The sequence below is a fragment of the Antedon mediterranea genome, chromosome 9 (genome assembly GCF_964355755.1).
Source record: "Antedon mediterranea chromosome 9, ecAntMedi1.1, whole genome shotgun sequence".
In the NCBI taxonomy this organism is placed as follows: Eukaryota; Metazoa; Echinodermata; class Crinoidea; order Comatulida; family Antedonidae; genus Antedon; species Antedon mediterranea.
In genome coordinates this window covers 23,083,281-23,101,879 of record NC_092678.1, presented here as the reverse complement: position 1 = coordinate 23,101,879, position 18,599 = coordinate 23,083,281, and the positions used below count along the sequence as shown (strand labels likewise).

Below are 18,599 nucleotides of genomic sequence, written 5' to 3'. Positions count from 1 at the left end.
TGTAACACCCACCCATTTATTGTAGTGACTAGATAATCATTGAAGGTGTATTCATAGTTCATGCATGGACATGTGACACTTGTCAGCTACATTCATTAATTCTGGAAATTATGGAAAAGAGTTATGTTGTATTGAAAGGTTTTTGTCGAAATGGATTACGGTTTCACTGTATAGCAATTTAATTGTTATTTGATGTCTATACTATTAAGCATTTGATGCAACTGTAAACTATTTAAGTATAAGGAATTAAAGGATAATAAATAATAAAACATAGTTTACTATTTAGTGTAATATGTCAGTTTTAGAGCTAATCAGTAACACTAAAGGCCATTTCACACAGAGCTGTAAGACGGTAATATTGCAGTAATTCATGAACTCCGGCCTACTGTACTGTATGTGTGAAAAAGCCCTTATTGCTGGCTTCTGCTAGACCACCTGTGGACGTATTAATATTTATTAATCACACTTCTGTGTATAAGTAGCCACTTAAGTGTATAAGTAGCCACTTAAGTGTATAAGTAGCCACTTAAGTGTATAAGTAGCCACTTAAGTGTATAAGTAGCCACTTAAGTGTATAAGTAGCCACTTAAGTGTATAAGTAGCCACTTAAGTGTATAAGTAGCCACTTAGCATCGATTTCCCAAGAGAGAGCCATTTCCCGCTGAACCCTATTCTCTTCAGAACAGCATTTTTGTTGTACGGGTGCCTTCAATCAAATAATTTAGACAGCTATTAAATCTTGAAACTACCTAGGTATTGTAATCAAATCATTTGTTAAATGATTAAGTGAAATTCCAATGTAATCAGTTTAAACCATATTTGTGAATCGAATTTGTGAATGAAATTTGTAAATCGTATTTGTGATGGAAAGTTGTTAGTTATATTGTGAATGAAATTCTCTGGTACAGTAGTACTAATCATAGATTAGGTGCATTGTTGGAACAACAACATTAAAATATAAATGTTAAAGTCTGTATAATTCAAATTTTCTATTAAAATTAGTCGCGTGTTATTAACTTTGTTTAACGTTTTTTTTAATCTAACTGAATTAAATAAACAGTATTAACATGGGGATACCTTGGGGATATCATATCATATCCTGTTCTCATTTTTGTGTTTTTATTAAAACCATATTTGCCTGGAAATTTTGTTTGTATTAAATTATAATTCATTTATCGCTGTGTCATGGTTTGTATTTTAAAAATTTTTTTATTTTACATCTGTAAGGTCAATGTATTGTATAACTTTACACTCAGATTCAATCCATTAACCAGATGGTTTTAATTTCTTTCTGTCTGGTCATTTGGGAGGCTAGATTATGTTGATCACTAAAAAGTGCAGGGCCTTTAATTGAAGTGTGTGATGCAGGTGTTCTCTCAATGGTTAAATGTATTCTCTCCCAAACGACTACCCTCTTTAAAAGAATACACTTAACTCCCATCTAATATTTGTATACGTCAATCTCGTAGTCGTACTAAACGTTATAACAAGATTTTCGTTTCTCAATCTATTGCTACTCATGTCTCAAGATAATTTACCCACTCACAGAGAGAACATCTGGATCATCATAATGATTTAAATTATTTGTATAAATGTTGCCAAAGTTTTTTTTATAACTTGTAGTTGTACATATTGTCTGTATTTTTTTTTTACGTATTTTTACTGCAGTGTATTAACAAAGATTTTCTGAATTATATATGAATTAGGCAAATGGAAGATGAAGTAATTGAGAAAGAATTGTTGTATTTTAATCGCAGTGTTCATACAATGTTTGTTGTAGGTTTTTCCCATTCCAACATGTTATGTTGTGTCCCCTGTTGACCCCCATAGCCATATAGTACTGTACTGTACATGTAGGTAACAGATGAAGTGATTAAGCAAGACGGGTAGCTACATTTGTGTAAGCTAAGGATACTGGTATCCCAATTATTCACAATAGATTGAAGACTCATTTTTGTTATTAGTATTTTATATAGAATTCCAGGTGTGATATTTATTTGTCTATTTCGTGCCTAGCTTACCTGGATAAAACGACAATAGCCCTTTCTCCTCGAAGAGCAGAACATTTCATTGAACACCGCTCTCCACAAATGGTATAGTCCATGAACCATTATTTATGTCGTAAATCTCCCAAATGAGAAGGCTGAAATACAGATATTTAAAAGACAAGAAAATGATATACCTCTACACATTGTTCATGGGTTTAACTAGTTATGAAATGTTTGTTTAATAACTGTTATTGTCCATAAGCACAAAGGAATTAGTTTCAATAGCCGTTCAAATAATGAGAGGAGTTTAATCATCATGAAAAACAAAACAATAATCATCATCGACTATTGAAATATAAATATATTTTAAAGTAAAACTGAATAAATGACAAATGAAATTATGACCATAAAAATGTGGATTTGGAAACAATTTTGTTGATGGGAATATACTTGTATAATTTTGAATTGATTGCATTGGTTATGAAGAAAGTGAACAGAGATTAGGAAGTTGGTTGATTTTCTTGCCATGCAAACCATGAAACAATATTGTGTTTAATAATGTCTTTAGAAGAAAATGGGAAATTTTGGATTCAAGGTGATTTCCGGTCGTGTTTATTAATTGTTCATTTCTGTCGTGCAATTCTTCAATTGTGGCACATTTGGCACTTCTGTTAAATGAAATCAATAAATCAGAAATAACCCAGGACATTAATCAGGCCATTAGTTATTTTTATTTGTATCAACAAAGACAAATATGTCACATCAGTGGATTGAGTGATCCCAGAAAGGTGAGCGAAATAAATTATTCCCTCATGCTGAATGATGTTACATAATAACAATAACAATGGTGTTTATCTGTGATTATTGCTGTCATCAGCAGAATTATTTGGGAAAGAAGCCATGTAATTGAAAACAATAAGGGAATTGATGTTATAATATTAGTTTCAATAAATACAACAAGTAGCCAGACAGATAATTAATGTGAGTGATCTTGCATCACACCTACAGTACGTTGTGGACGTTTTCTTTTGTTTGTCTACAAAAGGCCAAATGTGGTTTTGTGAAAGAGATATTTTTGGAGATAGATTTGCCAAAAGGTGATATCCTATCGTGTGTCAACAAGGTGATTTGATATATTAGTTGTGAAAAGAACTGTTGGGTTTCTCGACGTTTTTCTATCAATATGTTTAGAGCAACTACCAAGTTACTTAGTTTACTATATTAATACGGTAGGCTATTTGGAAGGAAATCCAATATTTGTGATGTATTATAAAAAAATAATAATAAAAATACTCATTTTGTTTAGCAAATTTCTGAAAACAGAATATGCATTTGATCAGGTTTGGCACAATATAGACGTGGATTATTACAGTATATCTTAAGTTATTGACTCAGTAGAACAGTAATGGCATAATACACTTTGCATTATTGAGTTACAGTACGGTATTGACCATGAATTGATTGTAAATATTATTGATAGAGATTCTGAATGGAGGGAAAGGATTAATACTTGATATGTTACGTCAATTATGAGATTATGTCAATCATTAAGTCACGCCTACTGTACTGCCCACCTTTTCCACAGATCACAGTGACCTAATAATCTGGTCATAAACACCTGTGAGTGTGAACCGCGTGTACAGTGTATTGTACATTAGGAGCTGCTCTCTGATGTTGTTATCTAGATACATTCTGTAACATAGTACAGTATTACTATTCATGATCTGTGAGGTATGTATTAATTAAAATAGAAGTTGTTATTACTGTAGGTATAATTATGGACAATGCAACATTATGTTATCATTTAATATTTTGACTTTCAAAAAACTAGGTAGGTAAAGGTAAAATTAAATGAAATAGTAAAGTAATGGTAGCAATGTAATTATATTATTTTGTGTAAACATACTTTGATTTTTGGCAGTAGGAAAAATTCATCATTACATTAGAAATTATATAGGAATTGGAAAAAAAAGAAACATACAATAGGCCTAGCATGGTTGTAGAATGATATGTTGTCTGTTGTGTTTAGAAGGTAACACTGACACGAACAGAGTGTACGTAATAGAGTAGGACTAATATATTTATATTTTTATATATTTATTTTATGTCTTTAGGCAATGTGGCCAAGGATGACCAATAGTAAATTTATCATTGTCCTATCAGATATGTGGTAATCCCCTTTTTGTGAACCTACTCTTTTCGAATAATTAACTGGGTTCTTTAAAGTGCACACAGGTTATAACTGTGTACACTGGACATACGGTTTATAGTCCTTATCCGAGAAGATGTGTTCCTCCATCAGAACTAGGAGCGAGTCGGCCTCAAACTCTTGCCGATGTTGTTGTCGGTAAACGGCGCCCTTGCCTTAACCGCTCGGCCATTTGGCTCGCTCAATATATTGATTACAGAAACATTATTTGTACATGGTACATTATATCACTGTACATAATGTCAATACTGTGATGAATAAATGTATTAATTAATTAATAAATGAAATAAATATTTCTGAAATGACATTACTAATCAGCCATTTTCATTTGTATCTTCTAAACAATGAAAAATATTTCACATCAGTGGACTGATTTATCCTGGAAAGACGATTTCTTTACAAAGAAATAAATTACTGTACTTATTGCTTTCAATTTCATGTTTTTTTGACAGCAATAATCAAAGATAAACAACACCCTTCATTTGAACACATGTTTAAGAATTGGCCCAATAAATTTGGTATGAAATATACACTAGACCTACACCCAGCTGGGCAAACATCTTCCAGATTGATTTCCTGACCAATTAAGAACAATGACTACATTATGGTATTTACATTGTTATGTTGACGATGTACCTATGATATAAAATGACAAATAAATCAATAGTGGACTTACAGTACAGTAGTAGACGTAACACATTATCATACTCCAACACTCCCGGTTTTGGACAAATGGAAAGGATATTCGCCACACATACCCACCACGCGATACCGCTTGTGACTTCTTACACTGCACTCCCTACCTCTAATAGATAGAGGGCGCTGTTGAAACCAACAAAAACATCAATTTTTTAACTTTCTATGTACAGTATGCATTATTGAAATGTTTTCAATCATTGATTGATTGAAAACATTTGAATAATGCATACATAGCTGAAGTTAAAAAATTAATTTTTCCCAGGTATTTAAAAGCAATGTCTATTGCCAAAATTCACATACAGTAATAAAGTAGACATTTCGCTACTACATGTATAATATGAATATGTTTTACTTTAGTTACAGTAAAGTTTATAGGAAAAGTGGCTATAAACATAGTTTTATTTTTACTGTACTTTACGGAGATGATTTCGCAAGATATGTGAATTTCTTTATGTATTGTGAAATTAAATGACTTTAAAAATAGATATGGTACTTAACTTTGCCTACTTCCTTATTTGGGTACTGCCTTATTTGGGATTTGGACAGAAGTACATGATCGTTTGTTGAAAAAAAAAAAAATCGGCACATGTGTTAAGTAGTTCCGTCGAATACATTCATTCAGACATAGACAACAACATCATGCTCTCGGCTGCCCACATTGCGGGCAGCCTCAACGTTGTTGCGGACGCTCTGTCCCGACAAACACTATGTCCTACGGAATGGCGCCTTCCACCCAGCATCGCCGCACTGATATTCGACCACTTCGGGCGGCCTCACATAGATCTGTTTGCGACGTCAGACAACACGCAGCTCCCGACCTTTTGCAAAGAGAGCACGGTTCCAGGAGGCACGTGCGTGGGCAGTGGATGCCCTGTCCATACATTGGGACGGACTATGGGCGTATGCATTCCCACCAATATCACTGATTCCAAATGTTCTGACGCGCATTCAGCGCCATCCTTGCCGGGTCCTACTGATCGCCCCGGGCTGAGCTCGACAAGCGTGGTATCCACTGCTTCTCGACCTGCTCTACGATCATCCCCTGCGTCTTCCAGATCGCGAGGATCTGCTGACGCAGGGCCGAGCTCAGTTCCCATTGCGGAACTTACAATCCCTGCGCCTGACTGTATGGCCATTGTCAGGGATCAGCTCCGAGACTCAGGCATTCCAGATGGCCCTGCCGCCCTCGCGGCGAAATCTTGTCGGGAATCTACTCTTACCGTCTACAATAGCCGACTAAAACACTTCTTTACATGGTGCAGGCGACAACAGGTAGAGCCGGGGTCGATCACCCTCGGACAAGTTTGCGCCTTCCTGCATTACCTGTACGAGTCAGGTCTTCAGGTCCGCACCATTTCGGGCTATAGATCCGCCATTGGCGCGATCACGCCAACACTTAAAGACGGTTCCTCTATGTCGTCATCTCCCGTTATCACTCAACTGATACGGGGAATGTTCAGAGAACGACCTCCAGTCAAGGTCTTGATTCCTCGATGGGATGTTAACGTCGTCCTAGCCACTCTCTCACACACCCACCCTTATAGCCTGCTTATAATAGCATTTGGACCGCCAATAGCGCCAGGTAAATGCTGAGGCAAGTTGTTCGCTCTTACCTTAGAACCAAGTCGGAGGTAATTGTGGAGGGTGCAGCTAGTACTTAATGAAGCTTTCTAGCATGAGGGAAACTGCATCGAATCAGATCCCTCGGTGAGCGAGGTGCTCTTTTGAAAAGGATACCGTCAGAGCCACTAAAGAGTTGTGGATTCCTGTACGGCCTCAAGGTCTTGTTTCAAGATCTTGCTTTAGAAAAAAAAAAAAAAAAATTAATAAATAAAAATAAAGAAATCGATGCACGGACTTGTCATCTTCTTCAATTATTGTAAGCCTACTTTATAGTTGTTGGATTTAACTAACTGGTATTTACTACTAAATGCAGTTCTTTTATTTGTTTACTAAAGCTTGGTTCCCACTAGAACGTAACGCAAGGACGTAAACGCAACGCAAACATTTTAACCAATGACAAGCGAAGTTATAGACAGTTAGCAATCAGAAGCGAATAAGCCATCGCTTGTGATTGGTCAATTCACTTGTGTTGCGTTACGTCCTTGTGTTGCGTCGCTAGTGGGAACCACGCTTAAACTGGGCAAGTATTAATTAATGAATAATAATAATTGTGAGGAAAGAAATTTATAAGAAGCTAGACAAACATAATACAGTATTAGTGAGTAAAGTGGCTGAAAGGTTAAGTAAGTGTAACCGTAATCATTATAGTCTGTATGGCATAAACCATAGTTTTTTGCCTCATGGTTCTGGTGGTAGATAGGTCGGGCTGTATTTGGAAGGAAAATAGGCCTGACTTTAGATACACCGAACCAACATGGGTGGTAGTTGAAAGTAATAATTTACTAATAATAGTAATTACTGTATGCATTATTGTTGTAAGACATAACAATGTAGAGGAAATTAAGTTGGCCTGTATCGCACAAAAACTAGATACCTATTCAAATGAATTCTGGGGAAAACTGGAAGAGAGTGGGAAGTTATAAATGTGTGTGGGTTGTAAAGGTGATTATACAGATGATCCAAGTGACCTTGTAAACCTAAAGACACAGCTTAATATCTGGAAAAATGGACTTTGGTTGTGTTCGTACGTATAAAAAAATAAGCGTTTATTTTCAATCTAGCCCCAAGGCATGCATCAGACACCGTTCGTACGTACAGATTATTTACCGATTATAACCAGTTATGCCCATGCTTGAACGATTCATGGCCATGAAAAAAACACCACGGTGTAAAGCATGCCCTGTGACTTTGCCGCGCAAAAACGCCGGTGACAAACGCCTATGCTTATACACTGTGGTGTTTTTCGATGGATTTTAAGTAGTGACAAAAAAATGTCTAATTTTTTTCAATTACACAGTGATGTAGGCCAATCTTTTAAGAACATTTCACAGTAATTTGTTTTCTCATACGATCCTCCGTTCAAGAGTTACGATTTTTTAATTAACATGGTGTCCTGAAATCCTGTGAAAACGCTATGTTATTTCTGTTGGTTACGCTTCGTTGCACGGCATAATTTGTTTGTCATCGATCGAAGATGTCTTCCGTTTTGTGAAAAAGGCGTTCGCTGTTTTTAAATATTTTTACCAACTACAACTTGTTTTCTTACGACCACCTTTAATGCCCTTTGAAGCTGAAAATCCTGCCAAGATATGCCTACTCCTTACGACCATTTTTATGTTACTTGACGATGATTTTGAGCCTACCCTGAACAACGATTTAGACCAAAATATTGACGATCGACGTTCTAGCCCTGCACCAACAACGACAACACCGCCTCAAACACGAACCTGGTTATCGGAGATTAATTAAACGCCGTAGGCTGATCGGAGATTTATTATTCGCCCGTAGGCTGAATTTACCTCTAAATTTGGTGGACTTTTTACCTCGTTTGTTAATTAGCTAGAGGCAAAATTTAATTACCGCACGCGACTTCACAGCGGGAATAACTGGTAAATATCAACCCGTACGAACGGGCCCTTTGAGGAAGACACTGGACATTGAACCAAAATCAAAGGATATGTTTAAGTAATTAAAGTAATACAAGTAGCCAGACAGATAATGTGAGTGACCTTGCCTCACACCTATGTTTAGGATGTTATCTTGTTCACAGACCCCCGGAACATCGGACTTTCAGAATGAAAACAGAATAAAAAAACATGTAGTTTTTTCAGATTGAATTTTAATTTATAATAGCATAATCAGTGATTCAGTTGAATTCCTGCTTTATTCTAAATGTTTCCATCTTGTCAAACATTACATGCACTTTTGATTCTTTTAAGAAATAGAGTATGTCCAGTAGAATGTGTCCTTCATCATAAAATTAAAATTGCCGCAATATAAATGTTTGATTGTTATTATTATAGAATCTTTTGAACTCTTTTGCATAACATAACATGAAACAGATTTTTATTCCACGGGGGAAGATGCAATCGCCGCACGCACGCACGTGTAAGGTCCTGTTTCTGCTGCAAAAAAGTAATAGGTTAATAACCCTGTGAATGAATTAACCTTAATTTCTCGGGAGCAGAAACAGGACAGTTTTTCAATAATCGGTTAAATGGTAGCCTGAAAATAATGGTAAACACCAAATGGATTCGATTGTTGCCTTTTGTTGGTTTTTATTGTACTGTGAATTGATTGCCACAGCGGCACGTGTTCATGGAGATTCTTCATAGTGTGTTAATTATTAAGCATAATCTGATTTAGTTACAGATCATTGTATGTATTTGTCACACATTATTTCACCATGGTATATTAATATACGCCCTGATGCATTAATTGTTCAGGGGTTATTTTATTCGAGGGAGGCGTTTATTCTGGGGAGGCATTTTTTTTTTGGTGTCATATGGTAACATGTGTAATCAAAGAAATACAGTACAACCTAGATATGAAAATATACAACACAATTAATTTCAAAAAGTGATAAATTGTAGATGAGATTTGATTATTAAAATGTTAAAGCTGTATAGCCTACTTGTAATGAAAGTAAATACACTTCAGTGCATTATTGAGTGATCTACTCAATTGTCAATTTATTGCGACTACAGAGTGTTATGTGAGTGTTGGTTGGGTATGAAGCTAAACCTGAAAGGAGGGAAAAAAATATAGTTAATCTGTACTGAGGCAATGGTATTGATGGGCTGTACTTTTCATGTCATGATTGTCCCATAAATACATTAGCCAATTAAAAACACATCAGTAAGTCATGTGGATACAAGGTATTCACAGCAGCAGACACTTGTTGCGGCGCGTGTGCTTATAGATAGTGGAAGTGATTTTTGAAGATAAGTGAATTATAAGTGGGAAATCTGAAATCGGAACCGCAGTACTGTAGATACATATCAGGTATGTACTGTATTGAAATGGAAGTAGTTGTTATTGTATAAATTTTATTGATAAACTTGATTAAGTTAATATGTAATATTTAAAATTTGGTTGGTTATGCAGATGTGTTTTAAATTTGAGTTCATTTTGAATGTGGAAACTACTGTACATGATTGATGTGAATTGAAATGAAGTACAAAGAAATAATGGATTAATTGTAGCAGTGTATGTATAATAATAATAATATAATAATTTATTTGGAAAACGCTTTTTGAACAGCGGCACACATAATAAGGGTGCATCCTTAAAACAATTAAACATACAATATAAAAATATATGAGTATAAAAATAAAGATAGACTAGATTAAAACAGATAATGCTCAGATAAAACGGAAGTTTGATAAAACCAAATTAAAAATAAACTGTAATACTAAAGCCAACTAGACATGAAACTCGTCACTTTGACGAGTTAGTTATCCGCTCGACAAACGCCACGTGCACGTCATACGTTAGAATATTGCACACAGAAAAATATTAAGGCATTATGACCTGAACTGAAGAATATGATATGTTGTTATTTCTGAATTCTGTTATTTTGTGTCATATACATAGTATACACGGTACAATCTGTATACATATCACAAACAGTGTAAAATAGGTGAAATTACGGGACCCGTATTTTATTGTAATTTTTAACATCTTGACGGTTTCAAAATGAAATGCAAAAGTAGAAATTTCAGAATGAAATTATCTCAGCAACAACATATTAACGTGTAGTAGAAATTTGAATACGTGAAATATTGATGCGCGTTCTTTTAAATGTAATGAAATATAACGCAAAAGATGAAAATACGACTTTTTGTATTTAACTGGCCATATGATGACGTCACAACATTCGATTGGCACAATTTTCACATGATTTTGTATCTACAATACAATAGCTTCCTGAAAACGTTTTAATCGTGATTATCATATTTTATTCTTACGAGCTATAACAGATTAAAATTTACTGTAAAGATGAAATTAATGACCAACGTAATTTAAATTTTTAGGCATGATGACGTTAAAAAAATTAAAAATTTTTTAATTCATGCAAAAGATAGTTGATTGACCTAGAATATATTAAAATTGGGATGAAAATCGACTACGAATAAGTGGAGATGCGCTCTATTAAATGTGATGAGCTATGACGAAAGAGACAAAAATCCTATATTTTATATTCGCGTGGCCATACGATGACGTCACAATGTCCGGTTAGCCATATTAATGCATGATTCGATATCTACAACTCATCAACTTCCAGAATATGTAATTAAAAAAAAGTTCTCCATGTAGTTTAGAATCTATGACTGTTTAAAAATAGGCATAATTTTGACGAATTTTTAAACTTTTTCATCAGAAACGCGTGCAAATTATTTAATTCGACGTGCTCGTATGACGTAATTTTAAGTCGAAATTGTTTAAAAGTTGGTAACATTACTATAAAAGGCTGAAAAAACATAAATCACGCGAAAAAAGCATGTTTTTAACGCTACGTGTGCACCGCGTGCGTAAAAAGTTTCGCGCGCGTGGGAATTTTTGACATGCTCAAAATGACATGAAACGCATAGAAAGTTGATTAGAAGTTGATTTTTCGCACTCTAAAATTTTAAACGCGCGTGCGCGCGTAACTTTTTGTGAAAGATGCTATTTTTAATCCATAGAAAGTTTGCGCTTGATGTGACTTAAATTTTCACAAAGTGTCAAAACAAAATTATGTTTGGTTTTCAGTCTATGATCAATCATTGAAATTCATAAAATCGCGCGTAAGTCACGTTGCGCAACTCTGACGTCATTCAAAAATAGGAGGTGCACAAGTTCACGTAAATGTCGATATGTTGACAAAGTTACGATATGTTCTGTTTACACGTTTTAGAGAAACGCGACGCACAAAAATGACGGAAGGAAATAAGTACTAGACATGAAACTCGTCACTTTGACGAGTTAGTTATCCGCACGACAAACGCCACGTGCACGCCATACGTTGGAATATTGCACACGGAAAAAGATTATGGCATTATGACCTGAACTGAAGACTATGATATGTTGTTATTGCTGAATTCTATTATTTTGATTCATATATAGTATACACAGTGTAATCTGTATACATATCACATACAGTGTAGAATAGGGGAAATTACGGGACCCGCTATTTATTGCAATTTTTAACATGTTGATGGTTTATGAAACGCGAAGGTAGCAATTTTGGAAGGAAATTATCTCAGCAACAACATATTAACGTGTAGAAGAAATTTGAATAGGTGAAATATTAATGCGCGATCTTTTAAATGTAATGAACTATGACGCAAAATATGAAAATACGACTTTTTTTATTTAACTGGCCATATGATGACGTCACCACATCTGATTGGCAAAATTTTCACATGATTTTGTATCTACAATCCAATAGCTTCAAGAAAACGTTTTAATCGTGATTATCACATTTTATTCTTACGAGCTATAACAGATTGAAATTTACTGTAAAGATGAAATTAATGCCACACGTAATTTAAATTTTTAGGCATGATGACGTCATAAAAATTAAAATATTTTTAACTCATGCTAAAGATAGTTGATTGACCTAGACAATATCAAAATCGGGGTGAAAATAGAAAACGCATAAGTGGAGATGTGCTCTATTAAATGTGAGGAGTTATGACGAAAGATACAAAAATCCTAAATTTCATATTCGCGTGGCCATACGATGACGTCACAATGTCCGGTTAGCCATATTAATGCATGATCCGATATCTACAACTCATCTACTTCTAGAATATGTCATCCACAAAAATTTGACCGTCTAGTTTAGAAATTACGACTGTTTAAAAAAAGGCATATTTTAAACGAATTTTTTAACCTTTTCATAAAAAACGCGCGCAAATTGTCCAATTCGACGTGCTCGTATGACGTATCTTTAAGTCGAAATTGTTTAAAATTTGGTAAAATTACTAGAAAAGGCTGGAAAAACATAAATCACGCGAAAAAAGTACGTTTTCAATGCTACGTGCCAACCGCACACGTAAAAATGTGCGCACGCGTGGGAATTTTTGACATGCTTAAAACAACATGAAACGCGTAGAAAGTTGATTATAAATTAATTTTGCGCATTTTGAAATTTTAAATGCGCGTGCGCGCGTAACTTCTTGTAAAACATGCCATTTTTAATCCACAAAAAGTTTGCGCTTGATATGACTTAAAATTTCACAAAGTGTCAAAACAAAATTATGCTTGGTTTTTAGTCTATGAGCAATCATAAAAAATCATAAAATCGCGCGTAAGTCACGTTGCGCAACTCTGACGTCATTCAAAAATAGGAGGTGCACAACTTCACGTAAATGCCCATATGTTGACAAATTTATGAAATGTTATGTTTACCCATTTTAGAGATACGCTCTGCACAAAAAGTGAGGGAGAAAGACAGAAGAACTAGACATGAAACTCGTCACTTTGACGAGTTAGTTATCCGCACGACAAACGCCACGTGCACGTCATACGTTGGAATATTGCACACAGAAAAAGATTAGGGCATTATGACCTGAACTGAAGAATATGATATGTTGTTATTGCTGAATTCTGTTATTTTGTGTCATACACAGTATAATCTGTATACATATCACATACAGTGTAGAATAGATGAAATTACGGGACCCGCTATTTATTCCAATTTTTAATGTTGACGGTTTCAAAATGAAAAACTAAGGTAACAATTTCGGAAGGAAATTATCTCAGCAACAACATATTAACGTGTTTAAGAAATTTGAATATGGGAAATATTGATGCGCGCTCTTTTAAATGTAATGAACTATGATGCAAAAGATGAAAATACGACTTTTTTTATTTAACTGGCCATATGATGACGTCACAACATCTAATTGGCAAAATGTTCACATGAATTCGTATCTACAATCCAATAGCTTCCTGAAAATATTTTAATCATGATTATCACGTTTTATTCTGACGAGCTATAACAGATTGAAATTTACTGTAAAGATGAAAATAAGTGACCCAGGTTATTTACATTTTTAGACATCATGACGTCATAAAAATTAAAATATTTTTAACTCATGCGAAAGATAGTTGATTGACCTAGAAAATATAAAAATCGGGATGAAAATGAAAAACAGATAAGTGAAGATGCGCTCTATTAAATGTGATGAGCTATGATGAAAGATACAAAAATCCTATATTTTATATTCGCGTGGCCATACGATGACGTCACAATGTCCGGTTAGCCATATTAATGCATGATCCGATATCTACAACTCATCAACTTCCAGAATATGTAATTTAAAAAAAGTTCTCCATGTAGTTTAGAATCTATGACTGTTTAAAAATAGGCATAATTTTGACGAATTTTTGAACTTTTTCACCAAATACGCGTGCAAATTATCTAATTCGACGTGCTCGTATGACGTAATTTTAAGTCGAAATTGTTTAAAATTTGGTAACATTACTAGAAAAGGCTGAAAAAACATAAATCAAGTGAAAAAAATATGTTTTTAACGCTACGTGTGCACCGCGTGCGTAAAAATGTTCGCGCGCGTGGGAATTTTTGACATGCTCAAAATGACATGAAACGCATAGAAAGTTGATTAGAAGTTTATATTTCGCACGTTAAAATTTTAAACGCGCGTGCGCGCGTAACTTTTTGTGAAACATGCTATTTTTAATCCATAGAAAGTTTGCGCTTGATATGACTTAAATTTTCACAAAGTTTCAAAACAAAATTATGTTTTGTTTTTAGTCTATGATCAATCATTGAAATTCATAAAATCGCACGTAAGTCACGTTGCGCAACTCTGACGTCATTCAAAAATAGGAGGTGCACAAGTTCACGTAAATGTCGATATGTTGACAAAGTTACGATATGTTCTGTCAACACGTTTTAGAGAAACGCGACGCACAAAAATGACAGAAAGAAAGAAGTATAATACAGAAAAAAAATTTGATGAAACAGGACGATTACAAGGAGTTATCCGCTACTAAGCGGATAACTAATAATATAAAATTGAAACAGGACGATTACAAGGAGTTATCCGCTACTAAGCGGATAACTAATAATACAGAAAAAAAAAAAAAATATGATGAAACAGGACGATTACAAGGAGTTATCCGCTACTAAGCGGATAACTAATTAGATGCAACCCACATACATAAGCTTGGACACTAGTAGTAGTAGTAGTAACCAATATTCATTACAATACAAACAGCGATGAGTCAGAGTTATGTTATGTGGAATTGAAGACCTTATAATATTATATTATAAAATAGAGGGGGCTATACACAATTTTGAGTATAACAGCAATCAATATTATCTACTGGATCATTATCTGATGGAAATAAAGTAATAATGACTGAACAATCAATGGTTCCCATACACAGAACACGCATCTGTAACTATAACAAATGAAAAAGAATGTATGTCACTGTGTTACCAGACAGAAAAAGTATGATGGTTTTGCTGATTTCTGTGTCATTTTCAGGGCAACTAGACGGAGGACGGTGCCATTTTATCATTTATGTGCGAAGGTACGATTTCATGTCAGAAATTCTCTTTGCCACATGCCTAACCGTGGGGGATCTGTCTGAGGCCCCCTCTTACGACATTCTAGATCCACCCCTGGTCTGTTCAGCGTCGTTGTCCTCATTATGTTGTAATGAAAACGCGTATTTGTTTGTAAAAACTGTTTAGTCGCATCAAAACATGTTATTTTGTTTATTTGGAATGTTGAGGAAGTTAATGAACCGTACAGTATATTATGTTATTTAATAATGTAAAAACTGGCCAGAAATGTGTTTGTATTGCTATTTACTGTTATTAATTGTAATATAATGATGTTACGGTGAATTTGTAGACCTCCCGAGTCTGCAAGTAACTGCAGAATTGCATGTGATGGTGAGTGATGGCGCGTACTGTATGCCGTTACGGGGGTGGGGAAATTTGGAACACCAAAAATAGTTAGTTATTTATATTAATTTGTTATTTTATTGTATTTGTAATGTGTGCCTTTTGTTTTTTTGAATGAAAGTGGTATAAGGTTGCTTGGGGGTTAGGAGTCATGTTTGTGGTAGTACTGCAGTTATAGTGTTCAGTAAACATGTTTTTACAAAAGTAGTAGAAGTATATTTCAATGCGTGCCGAGACTACTGTACCTATATAAAGTAAAAACCTACCTGTCCGCTATGGTACCCTCCATTACCTTGATAAACCAGGGAAGAGTTAAATTTAACTCTTCCCTGGATAAACGGACATAGCCGAGAAATGGAAGAATAATCCGTGCAATTGAAGTTGAAGGCATTAAGTTGAAGAATGGTTATGATAAAGTTAAGTAAAACAAATGTATATCCAGTATTATGTCCTGTGAATAATATTTGAGACAAGTTGTAGTAGTAGTACCAGAAGGTAGAAAAGTTGTATAATGTAGTGAGCTAACTTCCTTATGCATAGTAATTGTATCTGCCCACCCATCAGGGAAGTAATTTAAACTGTAACCTTTGTATACAAAGAATGTACTGTGTTTGATTTTGCATGTCGCTATTGAAGGGCATAAAACATCTATGCAGCTGTTATTATAGGTTATACAAGTTAGTGGTTCATTGAATAGTGAGATGTTATCAGTGTTTAGCTAACAGGAACTATGTAATAAGCATAAAATGAAATGGCCGGAACAATGAGTATTTGTACGGAGAATGTTAGAAAGTTGGTTTTAGCTGCATCACATGAAGGAAAGTTTTTGGACTAAAAACGTTGAAATACCCAAAAAAGCAATGTGTGGAGGCGGGCAAATGTTCAAGATGTGGCAGTTGTTGAGTGAAGGGCAACGGGGGTCAGTTATATATTATTATTAAGTAATGGTTTGTTAAGCTAAGTCGCACAGTGACATGACAGTGATAACTGGTGAATGGCGTAGTTACCCCCAATTGTAGCAATATTAATAGGGTGTGGCTTTGGTAACTGAAAGACAAGTAATAGCAATTCATAACCTTTGAGCTGTGATTTTAATCAAATACCATATTTATTTAGTACTGTAAGTGTTACAACAGCAATGTTTACTGAAGTGGAATGTTTGTCCTGTTTCTGCTGGCCAGAAATGTGGTTAATGTTCATATATGACTGATGGCTGTCAGTGTCACGAACGACAACGTCAATTAGTATTACATTCTTCTGAATGATGGATGAAACTAAGCCAGGACTATGAAAAGCACCTTGATTGGTTGTAACATTGGTCAAAAGTTTGTCTCGTCCAGTGGCCACCTTGATCAGAGGGAAAAGCATGGGCCAGTACATCTGATGCAGATTGATAGTAGATGCACAGGCATCGAGCAGTGCTGATTTCAAATGCCTAATTGGGACCACAGCTTACAGTATAAAAGTCGAAAGTGCTATAAATTGATGATTGTTATTGTCAATTTCACCTGCAGTCTTGCGTACATAAGTGTCATTGTAAGAAAATGTTTGTGGACATGACAGGTCTTAAATTGTTTAGACATGTAGCACTACCAGTTGTAATGAAACATATCTTAAAGAACATTGATGTTATGTTTATTAATATATTATATATTGTTACCTGACCAAGAACATTTATTGTACCCAACAGGTTGTGTACACAAGCACCACTAGTTTGGAACCAGCTTCCACTCCATATTCGTCAATGTAAATCTCTTAAGCAATTCAAGTCACTTCTAAAATCTAACATGTTTCAATAATTGTTGTTGGTCCTTTAGCGCTGTGAGACATCAGTAAATAGCACTTTATAAATGATTATTATTACCAGATGAGGTCAAGTGTGATACTGTTTATGATGTTATGTTACAGTTTTAAATGTCATTGCTTTATTGTTGTATTTGTTAGGAAACATGGATCACCAACAAAAAATGAGAGCAGTGAAATGGAATGCAGCAAACAACTTATTGAAGCTTGCAAAGGAGCAAGGCAAAGAAGTAGATAAATGGGCCGAATTAATAGAAACAACGGGAAATGTAGGAAATGTAATGAACATTTGCAAGAATGCATTATATGGGTATGAAGAAAAGTTGCAAGAAGTGAGTATGGCATACAATTATTAATAGTATGATAGTCTATATCGTGCCTAGCTTACCTGTATAAACCGACAATAGCCCGTGCTCTCCAGAGGGAGGGCTTAGATACAAAAGTGAAAAGTTCCTAGAACACCCCTGTATTATGATGGACCCGTCCGCAACCACGCCCTCATGTGGGAACGTACCCACGTACCACCGTCATCATTTTCTTTCGTAACGTGAAATGCCTTTTGTTTTATTTTGTTTTGCAGATTGAAGTTGGTATACATGATGGGCAAGGAGATTTGTTATGGTAAATGTTGTTGTTGTCTTCATTGTATGTACCTTCATCACATATACAGTGTGAAAGTGAGAAGAAATATATGGTAGTTAGAAACAGAAATACAATGCAATGAAGTTATCAATTTTGTGGCTGTCCACCTTCAAAGGAGTTTGCTGTGGTGTTGTTGAAATTTCTCGTGAGAAACGTAGTAATATATATCCAAAGTGTGTGTAATGAAATCATGCATTGTTTTAACAAGTAAAATTAGAAGGTGGCATCATGTTTGGGATATCACCAACTGTTGTATGATCTCTGTCATTGTAAAGCTGCCTGGTCAATATGTTAAGTGGAATGGAGGTGTGAAAAACAGTACAAGTAATTAATAATTTTAAAAAATAACCATAAGTTTACATTGCATTTGCAGGATCGATGAAGAGATTGCCACTCTGACTTTATGGTTAGGAAGAGTAAGTAT

At 34.9% G+C, this 18,599-nt stretch overlaps 1 protein-coding gene across 6 annotated transcripts in view; it reads left to right on the top strand.

The window, feature by feature from the left end:
- Nucleotides 1–18,599, top strand: part of LOC140058419 (uncharacterized) — a 51,756-nt gene that overhangs the window by 31,746 nt on the left and 1,411 nt on the right. For 3 of the 6 annotated variants that reach the window (XM_072104016.1, XM_072104017.1, XM_072104020.1), the window contains exons 2-4: nucleotides 17,675–17,865; nucleotides 18,114–18,154; nucleotides 18,549–18,591. In XM_072104016.1, the coding sequence (XP_071960117.1) occupies nucleotides 17,680–17,865; nucleotides 18,114–18,154; nucleotides 18,549–18,591 (270 nt within the window). In that variant the 5' untranslated portion in view covers nucleotides 17,675–17,679. Of the gene's footprint in view, nucleotides 1–3,666; nucleotides 3,720–16,241; nucleotides 16,650–16,846; nucleotides 17,866–18,113; nucleotides 18,155–18,548; nucleotides 18,592–18,599 lie in introns of those variants that run through there. The other 3 variants (XM_072104019.1, XM_072104018.1, XM_072104015.1) reach the window with 3 other exon arrangements.